The sequence below is a fragment of the Agelaius tricolor genome, unplaced genomic scaffold, assembly GCF_023055355.1.
Source record: "Agelaius tricolor isolate 1412-34295 unplaced genomic scaffold, bAgeTri1.0.p SCAF_9, whole genome shotgun sequence".
NCBI lineage: Eukaryota > Metazoa > Chordata > Aves > Passeriformes > Icteridae > Agelaius > Agelaius tricolor.
Window position 1 is genome coordinate 5,443,704 of NW_027269269.1, and position 26,214 is coordinate 5,469,917.

The window sequence follows — 26,214 nt, forward strand, 5'->3', positions numbered from 1 at the left end:
TTTAAAATTAAATGAGTAACAGGATGTTTATTTTTTATTTCCTGAAATCAGCAATGCAGTGGACATGAATTGAAGACTTGACTGGAACCTCACACAGTTAAATCCTGCAGTGGGAACTGAACTAAGCTGATGGTGAAGCAGCTTTGCAGAGGCTGATACGGGGTCCTGAGGGACAAGTGAAGATGAAGGTGTCCACTCCCATGCTGGGCTCCATTAGAAGATCATGGCTGAGCAGGGGCCAGAAGAGCAATCTCTCAGTTCAGCACTTCTGAGACTGCAGCTGAAACACTGTGCCCAGTTCTGGGCTCTTGAAGACAAGAAGATGTAGTAACAAACCCCATGGAAGCCATTGGGCAATCAGAAGGCTGTGGAGCACAGGAGCCACAGGGCCAGGCAGCAGGGGTTCTTCCAGCTGGAGAACAGGAGGTAGGGGTGGTTAAGAGATCCTGTTAACTTGGCTGTGTAAGAGAAGTGCGTAGAGAAGATGGAGCCAAGCTCATGGCAGTGGTACACAGTATGGTGGCAGTTTTGTTCCATTGTTTCAGTGCATGGAAGTGGCACACCATACCACTAATAAAAACAGTACAAGGTAGTACTGTGTGGCTGTACTTACCTGGAGTCCCTGCACTGTGGAACCATTGGGGGCTTCCTGGTAATCATTTGGTTTCAGGAAGGGTGGATGCAGGGGACTTGGTCTGGAGGTTCTCTTGTGGTTTTAGGGATCTTAACCCTGCTATTCACTGAAAGAACTACTCTGATATTGACACAGCAGAGCTGACAGTTCTATAAAGGTGAGGGAACACCCAAAGCTTTTATATCTCCTGTGCAAGCATACAGGTTGTCCCGTGCAACCTTGTAAAGCCTTTTTGAGAAAAACTGCCAGCACAACCTTTACAGGTGGGAGGGGCTGGGACCAGCACCTTCCCCTCTTCCCCACTGGAGGGCTGTATTCAGTGTAGGACATGCAGCTGCTCTAAGACGCCAAACAGGGCTTTCTTCCCAAATTCATCAAACTGTTCTTGGCTAGGGAAAGTTCATACAAGTAACAGTTACAGGGTGCAAGACTTCTCATCAGAAGTGGGAGTCTGCGCTACAGATTGAGATGTCACCACATGGGTAACCCTGTCCCCACAAGCTCTGGTGGCCCATGCCCACACAGTTGCAGTGACTCCAGTTTTGGAACAGGTCCTCATCTCCCTGGCTGTGTGACAATGTCTTCAGTTCCCATACGCATGGTTTGGGTTTCTCAGCAGCAGAGCTGTGCCTTCCCTTAAGAGCAAGAGGCACAGCAGCAGAAGGAGACAATGGGAAGGTCTGACCCCTCTACTGTAACTGCACCAGTGCGACCAGTAACTCTTCAGAGGAGTTCCTTACACTTCAGATCATGCAGGAAGTATTACAGACATTCTGGAAAAGGATTAATTTGTAGTTACCACGCATGACTGGTTTGCTGTGGAAAAACAGGAGACCTGAAGTCAGAAAGAACCATCTTCTGCCTGGTTCCTTCCTGCTGACTGCTATACTTGAGGTATCTGAGCTTTGAGAAACCCTTTTTAAAGCTTAATTTTTCCTGCTGCCTCAGTTCTGCTCAAATTTCTAGTGTGTGGTGTCTTTTTCGGGTGTTTTTTTCCAAACTTGTCTTTGTCCCTCACTCAAACATTTTAGCCATGTTGAGAAGGTGAAAAGTACACATCTTAAATTCACACTGATCAAAACCCATTTTGTTTTTGCAAATGGGTGCAGAAAGCACAGAAGGCCTGTGACATGGTCAACTGCACCACCCACCAACCTTCAGCACCGGTGAAAGAAGCCAGAACAGCAGTACTGGTGCTGGTACAGTGGTAAAAACCCTGAGCCTTCAGAACCATCTGCTACCACTGCAGTTCATGGGAACTGCAGCTGCAGCCCTTGCTGGTGGCAGCAAGAAGAAACTGAGCAAGTACTTCACAGGTATTTCTCCACAGTGCCTAAGTAATTGTTTTTTATTGTAGCTACTTTCTCTTCATCCTTTGTCCACCAAAACCTTTTTCAGCAATCAGACAAAACCCATACAATAAAAACCGACAAAACCCAGCTTCAAACAGCTTTTCATACACTTCTTATGCATCTTCAATAGGGATTCTGAATTTATACTGCCAACTAAAAGAGAAAGATGGCTGCAAAATATTCATCCCTAATAAAAGCATCATGAAACCCAGATTTCATTCCCATGTTCTGTAGAACTCCTCCCTCTCTCCCAAGTGCCTCAAGATAAAAAACAAAACAACTCCCCAAATCAACAGCCTCTGACAAACTACTTGCTGTATCAACTCTTGGAGCATTACTAGACATTTTTAAGTTAGACTGTACAACAGTTTCTAAATAGCATCTCTATCATTTGGACATTTGTTCAGAACACCTTTTATCCCCGCCTGGAGCAGCTCCAGCATTTCCCACTGGCAGGTACTGTACAGAGCTTGTGCCACACACACTGTGCTGCCACACGTCCTGCAGGAGTGACTGCAAGAGGCAGCCATGCAGATGAAACCTGGCACTCCAGCATAAGGAAACACAAGTGTCCTCTTTCCTTATGCATCATCCAGGCTTATGCACAGGGACTAAAATTTCAGCTACACAAAGTCCCAAGTGTTGGCAGTGACATACCTGATTCTCAGCCAGTGCTTTTCATGCATCTCAGGTGTTCACACTTAGAAAAGTGAGGTATCTAACATATTTCAGAGAGGTGGAGGTATAAAGTCTGTTCAAAACCCAAATTTGTTAAGATTTCATCAATACTGTGCAAAAACATAAGCAACTATTCTAAATCAAAACAGAAACGAGTATTTCTATGTCATGCTGCTGTTCTAGTTTTATATAGCTTAATATGACATTACACAAAAATTGTGTCCTTTGTTACTCATTTGGCATCTCTTAAATATGAAAGATTTAAAATTTTAAGAACCAAAAATTAAAAACCGGTTAACTGAAATTTATATTAAAAAAATCACAGTTCTTAAAAGGATACTTCATACAGCTGCACCATTTTGATGGTGAGCAGTCAAAATAATCAAGAATTTATGCAGAAGTTTTGCTAATAATATAGGCACATAGTGGCATGTAAACTACACATGACAACTAGAACAGCAAAGGCACGATCTGGTCTGCTTTTTCCTACCTTTCAAGATGTTGGTTAATTTACAGAGAAAGATATTCTATACTCCATGCAGAAGTATTACATTTATATTTTACAGCACAGGACCATTACAAAACTGCTGTCATCTGATAAAACGGGTCATTTAAATAAAATAATAATATAATAATAATAAGATAAAAAGATAGCAGCTTTTTGCACTGAGGAACTGAATTTCTGAAGTAAAGGACAACACATGTTCTGTCATCTGTCAGGCTGCGAACATCTGAAATTCTCTATGTATCTTCTCGTCTACAAAAAGCACTGCCTGGACACTGAAGGTAGCTACAAGTTTTCTGGTTTGCTCTTTTCAGCTTGTATTTGTTTTTAGATGTCACCTAAGACCTCAAAAGTTAAGATATCTGTAAAACTACCAGATGCTTCTCTAATAGCAAAGGCAGGTTAAAGCAGAGATTTAACTGGGAACCTGACTGAGACCCTTCTGCGAATGGAGCCTGTTCAGATGTTTTTGTTCATGCCTGCAGACTGAACTCTGTTAGTTCAAAGGGAATCACTCTAAGCATAACAGATGTTTCATTGAGAGACAGGAACAGGAGCAGTTTTAAAACAGAACACAGTCCTCAGCAACTTAAACGTTAAACCTAATGCAGTCATTTTAAAGTGTAATTTCTTCCCATGGCTCCAATAATATGACAGTTCTGCATTTCACATAGAAATGTTAGAGTAAGTAGAAAACTTTAGTTTACAAATGAAGATCTTTAAAAAAGACATTTCATGTAATTACCTTAAATAGTTCTTATATGCACCGTTCCACATTGTGGAAAAGCTGAAATATGCAGTCTGGACTCCACAAGTTAAAGAAAAACAAAGTTATATGTATTGGCACAAATACTTACATCTACATCTGTACAAAGTAAAAAAAGCTGACAACCCTGTCCCACCAGTGCAGCGTATTCAACTGCTCTCCAACACACACTTCCTGCGACTGCCAACGAGCGGCAAGCTGGGAACTGAGTCTTCAGAGTGTGGTGCCAAAAAGTTCCAAACTGCTTTGTCAGTCTCTGAACAGAGGAATCAGAAGTATATCCAAAAAAGTGTCAGTCCACTCATGGCATGCTCAGAGGTCACTGCAGCTGCACTCTGTAAGCTCCTATGAGCAGCTTCACCTGTAAAAGAAAACAAAGGTTTCCATATCAATGCTGGCGACAGGTGATTACTCTGTTAAACGCTCCTATGTGGCACAAGGAAAGGCACACAATTGCTACTGACTAAGAAAGGAAAAAAGAGGAATTATGAAGTCCTTAATAAAATCAGTTTATAGTAGCCCTACTTAGATATGGATGGTTTGTTAGAGGACGCCAGTAGAATACTGCTGTGGTTTTGTTTGAACAAGTTAGCCCCAAGTCTGAACCAGACAAACATATACTTCCATCTGCATACACCTTTTTCCACAAAAAAAAAAAAAAAAAAAAAAAAGAAGAAAAGAAAGTACAATAAAACATTTAAGACTATAACTTCAACTATCCCTCAACTATCCAATCCTTCAACAGGATCTGGAAAATATACTGCTACATCTTTCTAGGATAAAATAAATGCTACCAGAACAGAATTCATCTTGCAACATGTAGTGGGGAATATTGCCCAAACCACCTGTAAAATGCAACAGACTATTTAAAAGCAGAGTGCATACCCCAGTAAGTATTTCCAACACACAAGCAAAAACATCTGTATGCAAAAAAAAAAAGGTGGCCACTCCATGTATCTTTCAGTCATCAAATTCAAAATATAGATGGAGAAGATGTTTAGCTGGAACACCAGTTTATCCTAGTGTATGAATTATTCTCACCACAACATAAAAATGTTTAATTATAACAGAACTAACACGTGGAAATGTTCCCAAGTTCTGGCTATGTCACAGGATGTAACTGTAACTGATGGAAACTGGGATCACGAGACAGAGGAAAATCTTTGAGTTTTACATTTGCAATATACAGGTAGAAGCATTCAGACAATGGAAGAGTACAACAAATGAGCATACACATTTAATTTTGAGAACATTTTGTACCTTGGCAGTAGGAGCTTCTGCCAACCGTATGAAAAGCTTGTTAAGGCCTGCAGTAGGGCTGAAGGAATAAATAAAGTGACTATCCTACAAGGAAAAAGAAAATGGACAAAGTTAATGGTAGGTTATGGCTGAAAGAGCTGTGTAAGAGGACTAACAATTCAACATTTTCACTATGCTTTTTTGGAAAGAACATTGTACATGAACCTTTGATGCAACGACTGAGAAAACAAGACTTCAAAATTGTGCAATGTGATCCATTTAATAGATTAAAAAAAACCAAATTAGAAAATAATTATTAGAACTTTGAGGTAGGTTGTTAAAAAATATTTAAGAACTTACTTGGGTCAAAAATATGAGAGGCTTGGTCAATTAGAGAAGAAGCCTCAGTCCCAGAATCACAGAAGGCTGGAGAAGATCTCTCCAGGGCATCTAATCCAACCCCCTGCTCAAGCAGGGCCACCTAGAATCGTTTATCCAGCACTATGTCCCTAACTTTTAAGTCATACATTTTTATGGAACCTAGTACAAGCAAACATTATAGTTCTCTCCATATACAAAGAAAATTAATTTTCATTTTAGAAAAACAGAATGATAAAAAGTATGCTTCATTACAATACTGTAAATTCAAATTACGGCACTGAGATTTCCCAGGCTGCTCTATAAAGACTTTATGAAGTAGTTTTACAGTCAATCAGCTATATGAAAAGATTTACCAAGAATAAAGGGAGCTGGAATTTGTCGTTTAAAACCACAGCTTGTACACTGCATGGTCCACAGAGCCGAGCAACAATGTCTTTACCGAAGAAATTTGCATGGAAAATAAAGAGAAGAATTCCAGATCCTAAAGGGAAGACAATTCAGTTACATGAATTTAAAATCAGATCCATTATCTAGAACTGTGTACACTAGACCTTTGAAGACAGGTGCAAATACATATAAGTAAAAACCATCATATGGTGTATATATATACTAACAAACCAACATGCAAAACTCCCATTTCCCAAACCAGTGAATCCAGAAAACAATTGGCTTGGTCACCAAGTTAAGGACTTTTCACAACAGAAATAATTTTATGTGGCTATTAGAAAGGAATGCAAAATGGAAACAGCAATCCTCAACACAGTTCACTTCTGTGGTTTCAGGTTTACTCAAAGAGAGTTATGGAATTTAGTGTGGTTTGGGTCTAGTCAAGAGAACAGACAACTGAGCCCAGACATTACAGATCTTTATGAACTGCACTGGAATTCAATAAGCAGCAACTTAAGCTACCCACAAATATTTCATTTTAATAAACAAACTTACATTAAGTTTCTTAATTCTAAAATACAGGATATCTATAATAAGAACTGGAAGACTTATCCAACAACTCTGAACAACCAGAAAACTGAGCAGACATACCTACTTTCAATCTCAGTTTAAGTGGATTCTAATAGTCACACTGATTTATCACTTTAAGAAAAATCAGTATCAGTAGATATTTCCCTGATATACTCATCAAAAATGACTTAGATAAGCCAAGCAGCAGAAAATAGCATCTGAATTCCTGGAAAAATAACGAAATATTCCCAAATACATTGGGAATTTGATTCCTGTCTTTTTCAAAAGGTTTGTGGGCAAAACAAAGTTGACTGCCGCTGCTTCCTTTTCCTAGTATTTCTAGACTGCATTTGTCTCAGGGCACTGCTGGGACTACATTCCAAGCCTTCAGCACATGACCTACTGTACATGAAACACAAGCATCCACTACAAGACCTTCTCTAGATAATCTAGTAAGCCTAGATTTTCCTGAATCATTAATTCTAAGGTAAAGGTAAACCACTCCTTTCCTATAATGCCTGTCACTGAGCTAATGTAACCCATGAACAGGAAGAAGTTGACACTCTGTATGAGGCAATTAAAAAGCCTTAAAAAAAATACAGACAAACCCTACCCATAATACATCAAAATATAATTGCTCTCCCTATGTTCCATAATCAGAGTGCTCTTAATGTGATGTACTGCAAAATCATACAAAATAATTTTGCATAGGAGATAATTTAAGACATGCTTCAAACATATTGTTCTACCTTTTTTAAACAAACAAAACCCCCGCCACAGCAACAAACCCCTCCCTACCTTCTGGCACGTTCTGTGGAGGTTTATAGTTAAAATCCAAAGAAAAGTCTGGCCCTTCGCAGAGACGATGACACGCAATTGGGAACACTGGCTCCAGCAAAGCAAGGCAATTTTCAAAATAATTCCTGATGGTATCTTCTGCTACTTTTGAGAGCCTGAAAGACCAAACAAGTGAGGCCTGTGCTTCACACAATGAATTATTTTACCAGATATAGGCTTGGTGAGAGCTGACACCCACATATGCAAAAAAAAGCATTCCAGATCACCTTTTTAGATTCCTGATTTTCAGGAGTGAATGCCTTCCTCACTAGCATTTATACAGAGATGAACCACAGGTCCCAGTACTGTTAATAAAATATTTTATCAGCAATCTGTTTGTGAAATTCAACTACCGGGTCCAAAAAAATAAAATGTTAATACAAATGCACTGCAGTAGATTAAAAAAAAAGGATTTTACTAGCCACATATTTTGAAGGCTTTATATACAGAAAGATATCCCAGAAACATCAATATATACTTGGTGGCTAAATGGACATCCCCACTTTCCCAGCTGGATTGAATTATCAATCTGCCTGCAAGTAAAAATAAAGAAGCACATCCCTGTATAATTTTACTGGCAATACTACTAGAAAAATGCAGTTCCTAGTTAAACTCTGTGAATAAAACAGTGCAAAGGTAGCCATTCTACCACTAAAAGGGAGGCAAAGTGGGGGTTTTGTTTGTTTTTTTGGGGAGTTAGGGAACCAGGTGGAGTGGCAGCCCAGCTTTCAAAGAGAGACCACATTACTAGTGGTGTCCAGCACCTTTGCAGGCAGACCACTCAGTAATCCTCTTCAGAAAGCTGTTTGGTCAGAATTGGGTTTTACATGCTTTAGCACAGCAGAGGTCCTGCCTCTGGCTTTTCCAGTTATTATTCAGAACACACTTCCCCACCCTGCTAACTGGGACTATCATCTGCAGAAACTAAAACGTCAATGTTTCACTGGAAGGAAACCACAAGAACTGCCATGCCTAAGCAAGCCCCAAAGCCTATGTAGCCTGTTTCCCAGATGCTTGACAAAGCCATATTAAATATCAGAAATTTAACAGTAGGTTTTTTTGGTACACTGTCCTATTTTCTAGCAATCTGATTAAGAGCCATCCAAAACTAGAAACTGCAGCCAAATCCCATCTCCTTAGATCTGCTTAATCCCTTCTAAAATCCCATGTATTTGTGACCACAGCATTCTGCAACAATGAGATCCGTGATTCAGTTTTGCTGTGCAAAAATATTCTTCCACTTCAAACCTATCACTAGATCATTTATTAGGATGGCCTGCAGAACCTGTCTCATGGCTTTGGGTTATTTTTTGTTGTTGTTTCCTGATTTCACATTTTGACCATTTAATAATTTTATTTTCAGCTTTACTACTACTATAATGTTCTCCTCTGACTGACAAAAAGCACTGAACTGGTATTTTCAGTGAGTCTAAAAGCTTCCCAAATTAGCAAGAGCTGTGTTACTCCCTGTACAGTTCACATCAGCACAGTAATGCCCCCAGACATGACTTTGCAATCATCAATATTTAATTTCAACTGTTGACTGGCAAAATTACATGGTCAAGATCTTCAAAAACTCATTATTTAGATTAGCCAAAACTGAAGGTGGCAGATGTCAAATAGGAAACAAACTGGAAAGGTATCAAATAGCGAATGAGTGACAAAGTCTCATTACACTGAACAGCAGATACCAGGTCACTTATTTATCCTGCATGCTTGCTGTTGCCTTCAAAACCTTAACTAACAACAAGTCATTATTTGCTTCCCTAGGCCTGAAGCAGCACACTCCATTCACCCACATTAGCTGCCCCTGCTCACTTTAAGAGGTTTCTAATTTCTGAAAAATAATTATTACCTTTTATGCTTTTAGCAATTTTTCTTTTAGCATTCTTCAAGAGAAAAACATTCCTTATAGTGTTCCTCTGCTCACGACAGAAGTTTGCTTTGGTGATCTACAGTATCTCAGACAAGCTTTCCAGGGCACTAAAAACAGTGGCATCACAATACTTTCCTCCTGGTATGGAACTGGATCCAAACATGTTACTTCAGCAAAAATCAGTAGCACAAAATCTAGCTGGAAACCAATCACTGCTGGTGCACTCTGAGATCAATAGTGGGTCTGGTCCTGTTCAACAGCTTAATTAATGACCTGGTGGATGGTGCAGCAAACCCTCAGCACTTTGGCAGATGAGACAAAACTGGGAGGAGTGGCTGACAGCCTCTGATATCCACAAGAGACCTTGACAGGCTTGAGAAGTGGGCTGACAGAAACCTCACAATGTTCAGATATCTTTAGAAAGTTTCCAATGACCTGACATCTCTCTGAGCAGCCTGTGCCAATGCTGCATCACCCTCAAAAGGAAAAATTTCCTGATGCTTAGTGGTAGCCTCCTGTGTTCCAGTTTGTGTCCATTGCCCATTGTCCAGTCACCGGGAACCACTAAAAACAACCTGACTCCATTCCCTTAACCCTGTCATTTCAGGTGTTTTTTGATTGGCACACACTGACCATTACAAGGCAGTTTCTGTAAAGACAGACTTGAGAAGTCAGCTGATGGGAAACACAAGAGATATGAAGCAAAAAACAGCCAGGGCTTTCTATACACTGGAAGAGAGTAAGTTTGGATTACAAACTACTTGATAGATTGCCTTAGATTACATAGATGAATCACAAGGACTACATCATCATGAAACAAGAAAAAAATCTTGCACTGAGACAGTGTTCTTCCAGCACTAACTATGCATTCATGGCAAAATCTCACCTGCTGCAGAAGCCACGAGACCCTCCTTAAGTCTTCCCCAAATTTAGAGATGGCTGGTTTTAATTTTCTGCCCATATACATTAACTACAGTATTCCTCCAAATGGGTATTTGGAGAGCTTGCTCCTTCTCTGTATGTTTGTCTCAGTGTAGCTCAGTATATTTTGTCATGACCATATGACACCAACACTTTACATGTCACATACACCGCACTGCTCTTCAGTCATTCTGCTGCATGATAATGATGATGATTTCCATCATCTATTGGCATGAAAGCTTTATCCCTGGCACTTTCAGCTCATAGCTGATGTTTAAAGGTCCAAACAACACCACAGCAACACAACGCCTGCACAGACTTTTCATGATGTTTCAGCTTGGTGTTCTTTTGTTTGATTTTCCCCTATGCTTTCTAGCAAGGTATTTTATTTGGCACGCCCTACTAAGAGCTTACATTCAATGGTCCAGTGCTTATACACTTCTAAGTTTTCATGGTTGCTATATCTTAAGTAATCTTTCTCTTCTAGGAATTACTTTTTCCTCCTCTCCATACTTTTACTCAGTGTTTGAGCATGTGTATGCCCATTCTGCTAGCTCACATAATTTTGCTTTCACATGACTTATTAGTTAAGCATGCTGCCCAAATCAGATCTGTTTTCTTTCCTGACATTTTCCTTGACTTAAACCAGAATGATGACATGCCTAGCATGGCAAACTTCAGCAGAACAAACTTCCAAGTACATTTTACTCACGTTTCCAAGTGGCTCCTGAGCTGCTCATACACCAGTATGTTATTGCACTGTTTAGCAAAATGCATGGCACTGTTCTGGTGCTTGGACAAAATGTTGCAGTCAGCTCCGCTTTCAATCATGAGCCGCACTATATCAGAATTCCCTCTTTTACAAGCCTGGGTGGGAAGGGAGAAGATGGAAGGACAGAAAACAACGACAACCCCTCAGAACAGAGTATATATGACAGACAGCAAGCAGAACTGCAGAATTGAATTAAAATCCAAAATTAGTTACAATTTAGAACTTTAATTATTTGCTCTGTGAATGGTAACACAGCTTGAAACTCAGGAACACACTCCATAAATATTTTATCTTTATCCAGGCAGAAGCAGCAACAGTCAGGATTACCAAGCAGACATAATTAGAAAAAAAAATAAAGAAAGCAAATCCCAGAAGTTCTGCGAAAACAACTGATCTGCTGGAGTTCAGTGTGTAAATTTTCTTGGAATTGTTTACCTCAGTAAATATGTTTCTCTAGAACTATTCAGAAATTACTGAGGTAACATTTCAAGTGCCTGTTTTTCTATGCATCTCAGTTTAAAATGGTACTTCGGGTATGCAATTAATTTACAGAATTTGTCTCAGACTGGTACGTAGCTATGTGAGAAAGCCACTGTTATCCTCTGCATAAATGTTCAAGGCTATGCACTGTTACTTACAGCAAGAATTTCAGGGCACATCAACCATAAACTTAGCAAAAGCACAGGAAAATCTAAAAAAAGTTTTACTTTGAAGAAAGCAAACACATGCTCTTGATCACTTGTTTTCAAACACTTCACTCAGATAAATTAGGAAAAGGCACAAGAGATAAAACATTTTTATCACTGTAAGACCTTTCAGAAGACAGCTTCTGAAACTTCTCTCTGCTCTGAACTTGGATCTGTGCCTTCAATCCATCATCTTCCATAAACAGTACAACCCACCTGCCTTCCTCAAACCAAAAAACCAAGAAAAATCTCACACCACCTGACAGAAAGGAATTGAGTGCTAAGATCTTTTTTCTCTCCTTTTAGAAAAAGTATGATCAAACTCCTAAGGTTAAATAAGAATGACTTGATAAACACATTGATAGGTTATCCACAGAGGACTAGCTTTGTCCCAGTAAGTTACTGGAAATGAAGATCCTATTCTTTGTATCTGCATTGTAAAACAAACACCTGGAATAAATCACTGTAGGCTGCTAATTGGTTTGTACAGCTGTGCATCAAAGACTAATAAAAACTTTAAAGAAGGTCAAGACTGAGGTTCATGGAAGTAGCCAAATTATAAAGAGATTTTTGGATTGAAGTGGCTGAGGAAACCACAAGTGAGTTGTTGTCTTCAGAGAAAATGTGAAATCCCCACTTGTTAAGCCTCACAGAGTGCAGAACAGAAACAATATCACATTGTCTGGGCAGGAAAGCTTCTGTAACCTCTTTGGCAAACAAACCACACAAACAGCCTACACATAAATAGAGCAACTTCATCCAAAGGGGAACTTTGGTGAAATTCATCCACATAAAGAAAAAAATATGAAAAGCACAGACTGTTTTATGAGTGTTAGAATTTTCTCATTACAAAAATTTTTTTTAAAAATCAAGATTTCCTTTGTGACTGGGGGAATAATGGTGCAGAACAGGCACTGGGAATCAGACTGTAAATTGGCTATTTTATTTCTGGCCTGCAATAAAACAGCAAGTGCCAATCACAGAAGCACCCAAGTGAAAGATTATCCTTTCTGGAATTTTTCTCTTCCTGCTGACAATTTGATTATCTCAGAGGAAGACCACATCTGCATTTCTTTGAGCCACATCTGCAGAAGAGGATGATGAGCCACATTTAGCACTGCATGCTGAAGGCATCTGTGTTTCTTGTTTAGATATTACAGTACATTAAAGAAATGGATTAGAACTCTGCTTAGAGTAACTATGAAGGATATTTTTATTTCAAATATGGAATGTGTTCCTGAAATGAATTCTATAAATAGGTTTTTATGTTTTACTAGTTTGACAAAAGTATTCCTAATAAACCACATAAGGACAAACATAGGATTTACCTTCATTAAGGCAGTCTCACCACTGCTCTGCTGCATGTTCACATATGCTCCAGCTTCCAGAAGAATAGCTACTGTTGTTAGAAAATTCTGGGGAAAAAAACGAAACCAAACCCACAACACAGGTAAGTAAAAAATATTCTGATTTTGTTTCAGAATACAAAATGACATTTACTTAAAATTCATCCATAGAACTCAAAACATGAGTCATGGCACAATTAACACTGTTCTCTCCCATGGCTAAAAAAGAGCATTTCAGACTTAGGCAAGTGGATAGTCCTAATTATTTATAGTTCTTACATTTTTTTCCTAAATCCTGCAATAATAAACATCACAGAAAGGAAGCAGTGTATTTGCATCTGCCACCAAATGGGAATGAGGCTCCCCGCTGCCTTTCTATCTACTGTTCATGGGACCCACCTGAATAGAGGAGTGCACCCTTGAAACCCTGGCTTGCTCTAACTTACTGCTTGAGCTGTCTTAGTTTGGGAAGAGCTTGCCACCATGTTCATTGCCCAACTGCTTTAAAAGACCAAATCCTGTTTAATCAGAGATTTTCTTTCTAAGTGTCTCCAGTTTGGATCCTGTGTAGCCAGATATCATAACAGGCAATTCTACCACAAGAACTTCAGCTCCACTTTTCCTCCTATGATATTCTCTGCTCAGGGCAGGGTTTGTGATCAGAACTTATTTATACTACAATAACCACAGCTGCTGAAATTATTATTAGTCACCCTGCTGTATCTTGCTAACTACTTTTTAGGCATCATTCAAAGGTAAAAAACTGTGTACTGCCTTTAATCATAAGTAAAATAGCTCACAACCACAAACAGAACAATAACCAAGCCAACCTTTTCAGCTGCATGTATCAATGCAGTTGTTCCATTTTTCTGTCTACCATTAACTTTAGCTCCTTTCCTGATCAGCACCCGCAGAAGGTCGTCGTGCCCTCCAGCAGCAGCAAGCATTACCAGGGTCATTCCACTTGGGTCCTGGAAAAAAAAATCATTTCCATTACAGAAACAAAGCTGCAAGACAAAAATTTCAAGTGCATCAACATGTTTCACAAAGATTTCCCTCCCTGGCAGAAGAATTCACACATACATGGCTGCCAGATATCAGCAAACTATCACCTCCCACTTCTCTGGTCTGCAGGTCTCACACTCTCAGCTCTATAATCTGCAAAATCCATAACATTCTGAGGATCAGAACAAGAAGCAGAAAAACCAAAATGAACCAGGAAGAAAGGCTGTAAGGTATTTTGAGGGTGGGGAAGGCAGCAAGACTGTCAGCACCCATGGAGAAAAACCACTATGGCTCAAGTCAGCTGCTCTCACAACACTGCCTTTTGATTTTATCAGAGTGTAAGTACAAAGACACTCTAACCAGCCAGTCTCCTCACTCCTTCCTGCATTTTCCACCAGACCTTACAACTCACAGAACACATGCTGGCCTCAGTAGTTTATTTCCCATCTTCCCTACGACACCCCAGAAGACTCAGCATAATGCTGAGTTCTCAAAATGCTGCATAACACAACTACACAAGATCACCAGTGAAAATACCAATATTGGAGATTTTAAAACTCAAAAATGGAACTACAGTCCTATTCAACAGGAAAATAGATCCTTGAAAGTAAACCAAGTAAGAACATAGCTGATAACAAACTGGCAGAAAACTAATTATGAAGTGGTGCCAGTATGTCAAACACCTTGCAGGTTTTGGGGCTTTTCAGAGTTTTGTATCCCATGAACAATGTTTTACACAGTTCAGCCACTTGTACTGATGGTTATTGTTCCTAATAGCATGCAAAGTTCCACATTTAGTCAGTTAAGTACACTGGGCAAGTTAGCTGGAAAGCTACTGGGATGGTTCTATCAAACTTCATTTTTTCTTAGAAGAAATGGATAACAAATACTGAAACTTCCAAGTCTGTGCTCCTTTTTAACCCCCTGTGCTTTTTTTACTTAGGTGAGATGGAAATCTGCTACAACATAAGAGGGGAAAGCTTTTCAAATAAATCAAAATTTGTATTCTTCCCTCCTACTGTCTTCCAATACTTCTACTGCACAAAAATTACCTCTTGATCCAAATTATATTCCTCATTTGAAGAAAGCGCCATTTTCACCGTCATGTAGTCTCCACTTTTAACAGCATCTCTGAGGAGAGCTAGAAAATAAATTCAGTGTTGTTACAGGATATTTCCCTTTGAAATGTCAGCTAAGAAATACCCCTTCTTGCCAGAAAATACTCACCACTTGATATTGGTTCTGTTGATACATGATTCTCATCTTTTCCATCAAGATGCTTCTGGAATTCTTCTAGTGTCAGCCATTCTAACTGCATGTCCATACCCAAACTCAGGACTTGCTGCTTGCCATCTATCATGTATTTAATTTTGTGGAATTAAAAAAAAAGTAAAATAAGCAATAAATTGTAAATTTTCAAGCTAATGAATGCTTGCTCTTGCTTCAATGATCAGCAGCTTAACAAACAGCTACTGCTACTTTTCATTCAAATAAACCCTGGCAGTCAGCATGGAATGGTTCTCAGCAGCAAAGGCTACATTACAAACAAACAAAAAGCTTTTACTTGAAAGAAACTGCCAATTTGTGGTAATAAATAAGGCTGCAGTGATTATGGGAAGGTGAACACTCCATCACTGTAGTAGCAGAAGCACTGGAAACACACTGAAAAGGTACCAGTGAGTTTCAAAAGAAAGCTTCATTTCAGCCCCCTGCAGAGACAAGAACTGGAGCACTTAGGATGCAAGCAGGAATGGAGAAAATCTTAGCTACCAGTGTTCTCCATTTGACCCCCATCAACTACTTCTCAATCACCTTCTGCAGCAATGCAAGTCCATCTCTTTGCTTCATCCCTTATATTTCTCTTTTCCTTATACACCTTGCTCTTTTAATTCTTTTATGGATTGCCATTCTAGCAAAGATTCCTTTCTTTTGCAGTTCTTCTCATAATATTAATTTTTTTTCTTCTGAAGCTACATTAACAACTCAAATGCACTTTTGATCACCTTAAAGCCTAGAATATTCAGTTACCAAGAGTGACTACTTGAGCCACTAAGGACCACACATAACAAAATTTAAGTAAATGACCAGCATCAATTTAGAAAAGACCTGTTCTCTTTCTGTAAGGTATTGGAGCACAGTAGCAAGCTTAGCATAAGACAGAAGTCAGGGAGAGCTAGTCCACCTCCACCTATCCTGGCAAGTCTGATTTCTGGCTGCTTTACACATGGTACCACCTTCCTTTTAATAAATGCTGCTTAGAATTGTGCATAAATACTATTTCTGAAGTATGGTTCAGTATCTGTGATTACCACACGAAGGACAAGTGCTGCACAGAAAAAAATCATTACTCATTCTGCTTCTTACTACTTTTCCTAAGCACTGTAAGCATCTATGCCACTTTCAGAAAAAGGTGCTTCTCTAGTGAAGGAATTTATCCTGAAAAAAGTAATCCAGAGCTGTTCTGAGATGAAGAGCAGTAATACTAATAATCCATTATACTATTAGGAACAGAAACAGAACCTAGACATTCTTTGTTGTGTATCTAATCATCCAGGGTTGTATAACATAACTTGTCTCTGTGGCTGAAGAAAGAGGCAAGATGTTTGTCTGATGGGAGCCCCTACTAATTTTCTTAAGTATAAAAAGGATATACTCATAATATTGTCAGAACACTTCTGAAAATAGCCAATGGTTGGATGAATTCCTCTAAAAAAAGCTACTATTACATGCCAGAGAAGCACAGTTGTCAATCTTAAATTAAAAAGGGCAAAATTAACTTGTCTACAAAAATGTCAGAGACTTCTATATACTTCTGTGCTTCATATATGAAACATATATTAACATTCTCGTGAAGCACGTATTAGCAAAGCCATAGACCACAAGACTTTTGCTTCCTAAAATAAACACAGAATTCCTTATTTCTGGTGTGTGTGTGTCTGTGTGTGTGTGTTGCAAAATTACACAATATCTGCCTTATAGAAATAAGAAGAGCATGCCCTGAATGGTCATTCCCTTCTCTGTTTCAAGAAGTTAGCACTTACTTTTTAGGACCTTCTGTTCTTTTCTGGTTTTTTCTTCTTTTTCAGACTCCTTTTTTTGAGATTTTTCTTTAATTTCAGTTTTCTTTACTTCTTTTTCCTAAAATTGAAAGCAAAGACCAAATTTTAGTGGTGCAGAAAAAAAAATGGAAAATTAACTCCTTTCACCACTCCAACAATAAAGTATATTTACAATTAATACTACTGAAACCTATATGCAACAGACTTGTAGACATTCCTAAGAATTAAACAGGTGAGTCAGGAGTTAAGTCTGTGAAGGCTTCTTCCCTAACAGTGGAGGTATTATTTCCTGAACATAGCAACTTCAATTCATAATTTTACTGCATCCCAGCCATTCAAGTTGCCTTATGGAAGAGCTGCAAATATGACAAAATCAGCATTTTTAAGGAAATTCAAAATTAGAAACTTTTTGTTCATTCCAAATAGTAAACCTGAATAGAATGTAATTATTTCAGAGCATTTAACAATTTGGTAGCACCATATTTGAAGCATTATGATATCATTGAGTTGAACCTCAACTGAGAAAACTTGACAGTTGGACAGAAAAGGTTCCAAGCTTTGCAATTTACACAGACAGAATGTTATGGCAACAGTTATTTGTGAAAACAGACACTCAGTAAAATCCACCCAAAGTCATTATATCCCTGCAGAAGTCTGAGCTTAGCAGTATCTAATATCACAGAAGAAACTTACTGTAGATGTAGATATATGATCAAATTTGCCAAAATGGAACCCAGCTTTCTCTACCAAAGTTCGCCTTTCTCCTCTCTCTCTCCACTCACCAAATTCACTGCAGAGTAGGTTGGACAAGGCTCCTTAGCATGGCTTTGTATCAGTCTCTGACACTTACTGGCAAAGAGAGTAGCACTGTCTTTCTGAAAAACTGCCCCAAAAGAAGTCCTCACAAAAATTTACATATATGCTACCACATGGCAGAGCAAAAACCTTAATTAAACCAGATTAATTTGGTGTATCATTATGTATTAGCAGAGCTGAGACATTTAATTGCTTTCCTCACCACTCCCCTTCCCTCCACAAACTTTGGCTTTTAATCACTGACGTGATTAATGCAAACACAGGCAGCTGTTCGTCCTGCCAGATGCTCAGTCTTTAAGAGGAAATCCATAACTTACTAAAGGGACTACCAGATATGTGCTACAGTGGGGCTTTTAAAATCAGTATTCTATTCCAGTTAAAATCAGTATTCTATTCCAGATTTCTAATGCTGATCAGATGCAGAACATACCCCTTTTTTTTGGAGGCAAATGAAATGGAAGGAATGGGTCAGCATGCAGACTGACCCCAAACAGAAAATACTGTGTTATAAATTGACATCACGGTGCTCCATAAGCAGACTTAACTTACATAAGGAAAGACAGGAAATATATGTGATGACTTTCTTTGAAAGTTATCATCTTGTCTGGGCCAACAATTTAGTGAACAAAAAATACCCTGCAGAACTCTCCACCAAACCTACCCATGCAAGTCCACAGCTGCTCCAGATAATAACTAACCAATTACAGGAAACACTGTTTAAGCCTTCTACACTCAGAAGCAAAGAGCAGAACACCTTCCCTACTTTGCTGGTACCTCAGAGCATGACCTTCCTTGGAGCAAGACCACGAGAAAAGCCAGAGATAACTCACTGAGAATGCTGACTGAAGAGCCACAGGCAAACCCACTGTCCTCTGCTATTTATTTATTCATAGTCAAGGTGACAGGATTTTTACACTACTGGTAAATAGAACAGAATTCCAAAGATTTTTTCTATTCTTATCTCTCTCTCACAAACACTATAGCCTTGAACTGTAAGTAAACCATTTGGGTAATAAAGAACCATATCACTTCAACTAATTAAATAGCCTTCTGAAACTGGCCTATGCCTCACAGTAATTCCTTGTTTTCCAGAACTTTCAACACTAAGATCCTGCAAACACGCTTTTCCGTGTAGCTCTACTTTGAGATTATGACACATAATTCTCTATCCCCAGAATAACTTATTTAAGGTGACCTACTCCATACACAGAACAATCACAAGCAGAGGACCACTGCTGAACCTGCAGAAGTAACTTTCTACCATGGAATTATGGTCTCAGAAGTGGCATATAGTCCAGTAAGTATCAATGTGTTTTGACTGCAATCCTGTTAAATCAGAACATGGCTGCTCTGAGCAGACAATGTTTTATGAACTGCAAACTGTATCAGAACAGGCTGAAGCCGATGAAAGAAATTATACTCCCAGAAACATTACAAAAAATACTTATTTTGGTCATAATTTTCTTCTTTTGCCTTTACAATACTGCTTTTCTTAAAGCACTACTGTATTGAACAAGGAACAATAAATATCCTGGTATTTGCTTAGCTTATTTCTTACAATAGGTACAGCATTTCTATTTCTATTTAATATGAAACGAAATTTAATATGAAACGAAACATTTCCTGTAAGCACTCCAGGAATTCTAACAAGACAAGCTTGTTACACAATTATTTGGGAGACCTGTGTGGAGAGCTTTGTGGACAGTTGGCTAGCTGAGAAAGGTCACGTAGACATGATACCGCTGATTAAGATAGAAGGAGGCAAGTCTAGGAGTCAGCAGTCAGTGTCCAATCACTGATGTGACCTTGCTGCAACATCAGGATGGGGGAGAGGATCTTTTGCCAGAAATATGGAGATAGTTTCAGTAGAATAACCACAAGAATGTAGAAGTATTAACAAAATAACTATAAGAATATAGAAGTAGGCGTGGTTGCCCAATGAGTAATTAACCAATAATGAGCTCAGCTTTGCAGTATGTATAAGCTTCATTAACACCAATATAAATATGTGTGAACTATCAATAAACTTGGAGACTTGCTGATCACTCATATTGAGTGCCGCATTTCTTCCGCCGATCTGACAGACCTGGGCTTTAGAAGTGATTTCAGCATTCCAGCTCTCAGGCAGGTGCCACCACAGGTAATTCCTGATGGAATGGCCAGTGTCTGAGAGAGAGCAAGTGTTGCTCAACACTGTTCTGCCTTACTACACAAGTAGAAAAAAGTCAGATGGGGAAACTCTTGAAGGTGGGCACAAACAAAGCTAAAAATAACAGCATGCCTTGCAAGAACAGGAAATTTCATTCTAAGAAGACACAGTAAACGGGAGACATTTATCCTTTCACATTTGTGCTCTCCTTTACTAAAGCATTCCCCCCCCCCCCCCCTTAGAGTGTTCAGAATCCAGGAATTTCCCAGTCTCTGTTATATATTGTGCAGTGGGTGTTTCTTTAAGCTCATGCAGCTCAGTACCTTTCCAATTTGTACTTTTCTCTTTGCCATCATGAACAGTCATGGTTTGAGGTATGTGTACCTTGAAGATGACTGATTTTACCCCCAGCCCCCACGCTAACCGTGCTTACCTCCCCAGGGGAATCCATGGGCCTGCACACCCTTTCATCGGTGCTCAATTTCACACCCTTCTGCACTGGTGAAGGAGCAGGTGACACTTTCTCCAACTCTCCTGGTACTTTTTCTTGACCTGTTTGCTTTTTGTGCATGCTCTTCTTCTCTAAATGACTATCCTGAATTTCTACTTTTCCATCCTCTTCTCTACAGTCTTCTGCTTTCTGAACTTTCTTCTTCTTTCTTTTAGCCCTAGTATCACTACCATCATCTTCATTACTTGCTGATCCATCAAGATATTTATCAGGAATGCCATCTTTTTCATCAATTTCTTGTTCCAATCTCTCTTCTCCACTTATTACCTTTTGTTTCTCGTCTTTATTTTCAGAATTTATGTTTAAATTTTCATTATAAGTTCCTTGAGAAACTGAATCATCCACAGGACTTGATTCTGAGTCCAACTGAACATCTCCTTGCTTCTCCTTCTGCGATTTTTTATTTTCTTTAGAATCTTCTTTAGATTTTATTTTTAAATCTTCTCCCTTCTTTTTCTTGATTTCTTTAGTATCTTCTTTCCTTTGCTTCTTTGGTTCCTTTGAATCCTCCTTAGTTTCTAAAGTCCTTTTTTTTGACTTTGAATCTAAAACCAAAATATCTGAGGAATTTTCACATTCTGTTCTGGGTTTTTCCTTGACTTTTGGAGACTTAGATTTTTTCTTCTTCGGGTCATCTGAACCTCTATCCTCTCCCTCTTTTGACTTCTTCTTTTTCTTCTTTGGTGAAACATCATCTTTTGTTTCACTTTGCCAGTCGCTGTCAGACTCTGCTTCAAATATATCATCATTTAGAGGTGGTTTCTAAAAGGTAAAGAAAAAAAATTAAAAGTTTTTCCTTCCCCAATAAACTATCACTTTGGTACAAAGTATATAAAAATGGTAATGGTCGTGCTTGGGAAAAATAAATCTTTAAGCACTTTTATCTTTTGATCCCTGCCAAGATCATTCCTCATTGCCAAACTGCAAAATGTGATAATACAATTCTAGCTTACTTACCTAAATTACACTACTAACTGCTTGGATGAGAATCAATACACAAACAATTCAAGTAAACCAATTACACATCCAACAACCATATTCTAGAACAGAACAAATCTGAGCTATTTTACATCAAAAACAATTGATTTGATTTTGTAGGATTTACCTACAGGTTTACCAGAAGCAGGGTACCAGTTTTCAAAAAGGATCCTTATACTGCTTTTTCAGGCTAACTGAGCTGTTAAAAAGAAGAAAAGAAAAAGCTATATTCTGCCCTCTGGAATCTAATCTTTCTGTATTCCTCTCCTACCAAACTGATATCTTACCAAATGATTCCATGTTCACTGATCTCCTACAGAAAGCAGGAGGATGATTGGAACACTGTGCCCCGCCTCAGTGACAAGACAATTGTCAGAGAAGAGCAACAATATTAAATTTCACAAGAAACAAAGAAGTTATGGATGAGATTTTTTTAATTCCACGTTTCAAATGCCTTCCCTTCTCCCCTCCTCTCATTAGTAGAGTCTAGATAAGGATTATGTCTCCAGGGTAAGATACTGAAGTTGAAACACACCTGTATTTCTTTTTTGACAGATTTAGGCTTATTATCCACAATCTTTTTTCTGAATTCAAGAAGCACTTCTTTGCAGTCTTCCAAGTGAGCCTCTGGTTCCCAGGTATCATCATCAGAGGTGTATCCTTTCCACCGGACTTTATAGAGAGTTTTACCCTGTAAGAAAAACCCACAGCATTAATACAATATAGCATAGTATTGCATCAGCTAGTCAGTTCCTGAGGATGTCAGTGGATACAGAATTTTGTGTATACACAAATCAGTATTTCTGTAGTTGGAACAGTTTTATCCAAAATACTTCCAGTATCTAACATTTGTTCAGAACCACAGCTACAATGTACATATCATAAATTCCCAGTCAGCTTATCAAAATGGGTTTTCTGACACTTATGAAACGATTTTTTTTCAAGTTTTAATATTTCTTCCATAAAAATTTCAAGATTGACGGTTTTCTCTTTGCTGAATAACTTGAAATAAATCCTTAACACTTCTAATGAATTACCACCACTCATCAAGTTCCATATCGAAATTTATAATTTATGCTATATTTGTAATCAATTCTATTTCTGATAAACTGAAATACCAACAATAAGGAAAAAAAAACCCAGCAATGAAATCAAGTTAAACCTAGACAAAAATCTGAGTGTGTGCATCTCAGTGGAGTTAGTTACAAAGAATTTGGTAGATTACATACAAAAATCTAAGACCAATTGTTTCAACATTATTGAAATTCACTGAGGGATAAAATTGCACCTTGCAGTCTCTGTCTAGTTTTTTCTACTAAATTATGAAGTTCTTTACCATTAAAAAAAATATTTTTTTAGTAAATGTACTTAGGAAAGCACCTTTGGAGAGGCAAAATAGTACCTCTCACTTTCAAATATGGACTGATAATGCTCTGAAAGACCTTACAGCACTAACCAAGCCTGGAGAAAAAAAGCTTCAGGAAGAATTGCCAATTGGCACTTACTGTTAAATGTCTATGCATAAATTTTTGCCTGAGCATAATTAACCTTTGACCGAGTGTATAAACATGCCACTAAACTTCAGCAACCAACTGACCAACTCTATTTATAATCTTCTGTATTTTGCTTCACAGACATCTAAATAAATAAATAGCCTGTATTCAAACACCTTAGTTTTAACATTTCTCTTAGAATTTAGCTTAACCCGTCTCTCTTGATTTAGGAGTTAAATTTCCAAAATCATATTCCCCTCTCCTCTTTCTTCTATTGGGGTTACTTACAAAATAAGCAACCAGTAACTTCCTCATTACAGTCACAGAGTGTGTTAGGTTATAAAGGATTTCCAGAACTAACAAGTAAAATGCCCTCTCAAAGCAGGACTGCCTCCATCAGGCTGCTCAGGTATCTGCCCAGTCAGTGTATCTATGCAGGTGTCCCTGTCTTCCAGCTTGTGTCCTCTGTCTGTCACATCCTTTCCCTGTGCACCCCCAGGAAAGATCTGATTCTGTCCTCTCCACATCCTCCTGTCAGATACAGATATTACTCTGATCTCCCCTGATTCTTTTCTTCTTATGGCAAAGCAAATCCAGCTCTCAGCTTCCTGTTTTCATTACCGTCCTCTCTGGTATGTACATGTCTTTCTATCCTGGGGAGCTCAGAACTTCACATGCTACTCAGGATGCTTCTCAGCAGTCTGAGAAGAGAGAATGAAGCATCTCTTGATCTTCTGGCTACACTCCTGGATGCTGCTGGCCTCCTTTGCTGCAAGAACTGCTGACTCATGTTCACCTTACTTGCCTGTGGGGACTCTCAGCTCCTTTCCTGCAAATCTGTGTCGTAGCCAGCTGGACTCTCACCTCTCTGCTGGCACAGGGTTATTCCCTTTCAGATGCAGGACCTCTGCTAGCTGCAGTTAGGAACATCCTTGTAACTCAGGTACTAAATAAGCTACAAGTCATTTTTTCATTAATTGAGAAAGTTACATGAAGTCTAATGCAAATGCAAACCATTTGGCTGCTGAATGACTATATCCTGTACATGGAAAGTGACAGAAAAATGCAGCTTAGGATAGTTTTACAAAATTCAGCTTAAGTGAAGGCAGAAGAGTCATTCTCCCACTTAAGAGGCACAGTCTTACACTCACCTATCAACACTCTCTCACTATTAGTTTTTTTTTTCCCTTCTGTTATCACTTAGAAAAAACTGAATGCTTCCAAGCATTTTTACACTGCTCTAGCTTCTGTAAGAACTAGTGATGAGCTAGAACCAAGTTGTATGGAAAAGGATACCACCATGTCATTAAACAGCACAGTTACAATTTCCCGCTTCCACTGGGGAACATCACAATTTGCACCAGAGCCTGTTGTTGGAGTATGACTGAGGTGCAGAACGAAAAGCTTTACAGATACACTGAGAGACTACATTTCCAAACTTCCACTGCTTGCTCTCTTAAGTAGGTCATGTTAATGTTTTATTTATGCACAGGTATAACTCCCCAGCCCAATCCCAACCCAGGAGTGCTGCCCCTCATCCCATCACCAGGGATGATGGGATGCCAGGCCCAACAACACCAGTCCTGTGTGTGGGAAGAGCACCTCCATGCAGGGCTCTCCAGCTGTGACACTTCTGTTCCGTGACACACAGCACCCCATGCCACGCTCCCCAGTGGCTGGCTCCCTCTGTGGTGACACTTGGCTCTTCCCAGCCCTTCTGGAAGTTACACCTGAGTATGAGCTCCTGCCTTGCCCTACACTTGTGGAGCCCAGGAGCACAGCCCCTGCAGCAGAGCAACTGAAAGGGCACCTGATGAGCTTGGAGCTTGGGCCACAAAGCCACAATCACCACGTGCTGGCTACACCCACACGCTGGAGCTGACCCAGCCTGGAAAACTCAGGCACACAGAGCTCAGGATGTGCTGCAGAATGGGCTGCTTGGAGGGGAGGGAAAAGAGACACCCTGTTACCACCACGTGCCAATGACATTTTTAAGAGATGGTACTTGATGCATCCCAGTACTCTTTAATGTCTCACCACCACAACCACCTAGAGACTTCAGGTTCCATCACTTGGAGGTGGGTGGAAAGAAAAGAATTAAAAAAAAAAAGAAAAAAAAAGGGAATCCTCTTGTTTTCAAGCCTAACTTATGTTGACCAACAATTCACTTCTATAAATACTGTATTACTATGAAAGCACAACATAATCTTAAGACATCAACATACTTCAGCTAAGGTACAATTTAATAACATCACAAATATCGATGAAAATGCTGATCTGAAGGCTCTCCAGACTAAGGGTTTCAAGACTCTGATCTTTTACATGAAATTGACAGATTTTTATAATGTCATAGACTGAAGCCTAAAATTAAAAAGCATCAGTTAGTTAAAATAAAAATCTTCCAGGCACAAAATAATTTAAGAAAACCCCTGTGTTAATTATTTTTTCTATTTGAGATTTAGGAAAATTTTTAAAGAACTTCAACCAGTGTAGGTTGCTTTCAAAGAAACAAACCAAGGCCTGGTATTTCATTTTAAACAATGCAAGATGACTACAGCTTATTATTTCAATTGGGAGAAGACTCTCTTATTTCAGGAGGTCTTTCCCCGTTTTGTCTTTCACCGTGGTCCCTGGCAACATACCTTGAAAACACCTCTATGCTCACAGTTCTATCCAACCCTGCCCATCTCTGCGCTAAAACATTTCACACCACAACAGTACCGCAGTTCAGCGTCAAGAGCCAAGAGCAGTTTAATAATGCAGACAAAACCCAACAACTTAGTAAAGACCTATCTCTGGCTGAGGGCACAGAATCCGGAGCAAGGCACAGAAAGCCTGCTTGCAGAGCCGTGCACAGGGCGGTTCACACTGCACCCCCAGCGGGATTACCCTTTTCACGTGCCCCTCGCGGCCCGGTGACAGCGAGCCGCGCACTCACCCCCTCGTTCTTCACGTCCAGGATCTTCTCCACCTCGAACACGTCCTCCCCGTCCTCCTCCTCGTCCTCCTCGCTCTCGCCGCCGCCAGCCTCCCCGCCGCCTGCTGCCGCAGAGCCCGTCGCTTTGCCCGCTTTGCCCGCCCTGTCGCCGTCTTCCTCCCCGCCCTCCCCATCCTCGGCCGCCGCGGCCGCCGCCGTCTCCTCCTCTCCCTCCGCCCCCTCCAGCCTGGCCGCCGCCGCCGCCGCCGCCGCCGCCTCGGCCCCGCTCCCGGCCGCCGCCGCCGCCGCCGCCGCCGCCATCTTGGGCCGAGTTTC

General features: G+C 39.6%; 2 protein-coding genes across 10 annotated transcripts in view; one reads left to right on the forward strand and one right to left on the reverse strand.

Moving 5' to 3' along the window:
• PSPC1 (paraspeckle component 1) overlaps positions 1-592 on the forward strand; it is a 58,778-nt gene extending 58,186 nt beyond the window's left edge. For all 5 annotated transcript variants that reach the window (XR_011680253.1, XR_011680252.1, XR_011680249.1 and 2 more), the window contains one exon: positions 52-592. The gene's annotated coding sequence lies outside the window, so the exon portion shown is untranslated. The remainder of the gene's footprint in view (positions 1-51) is intronic.
• MPHOSPH8 (M-phase phosphoprotein 8) lies at positions 1-26,214 on the reverse strand. Of its 5 annotated transcripts, none has more exons than XR_011680248.1 (15): positions 25,900-26,214; positions 22,004-22,159; positions 20,413-21,252; positions 16,997-17,093; positions 15,183-15,308; positions 15,008-15,096; positions 13,781-13,921; positions 12,933-13,019; positions 10,859-11,013; positions 7,311-7,465; positions 5,909-6,036; positions 5,196-5,279; positions 4,027-4,296; positions 614-1,450; positions 1-412 (listed from the first exon to the last, which is right to left on the reverse strand). XR_011680248.1 is itself a non-coding variant. In XM_071434121.1 (13 exons), the coding sequence occupies exons 1-13, from the start codon at positions 26,197-26,199 to the stop codon at positions 4,255-4,257; spliced, it is 2,400 nt and encodes a 799-aa protein (XP_071290222.1). In that variant the 5' UTR covers positions 26,200-26,214; the 3' UTR covers positions 1,952-4,254. The 5 variants fall into 5 exon arrangements, 1 of the variants encoding a protein (XP_071290222.1); XR_011680245.1 differs by having other exon boundaries at positions 1-458; XR_011680247.1 differs by lacking the exon at positions 614-1,450.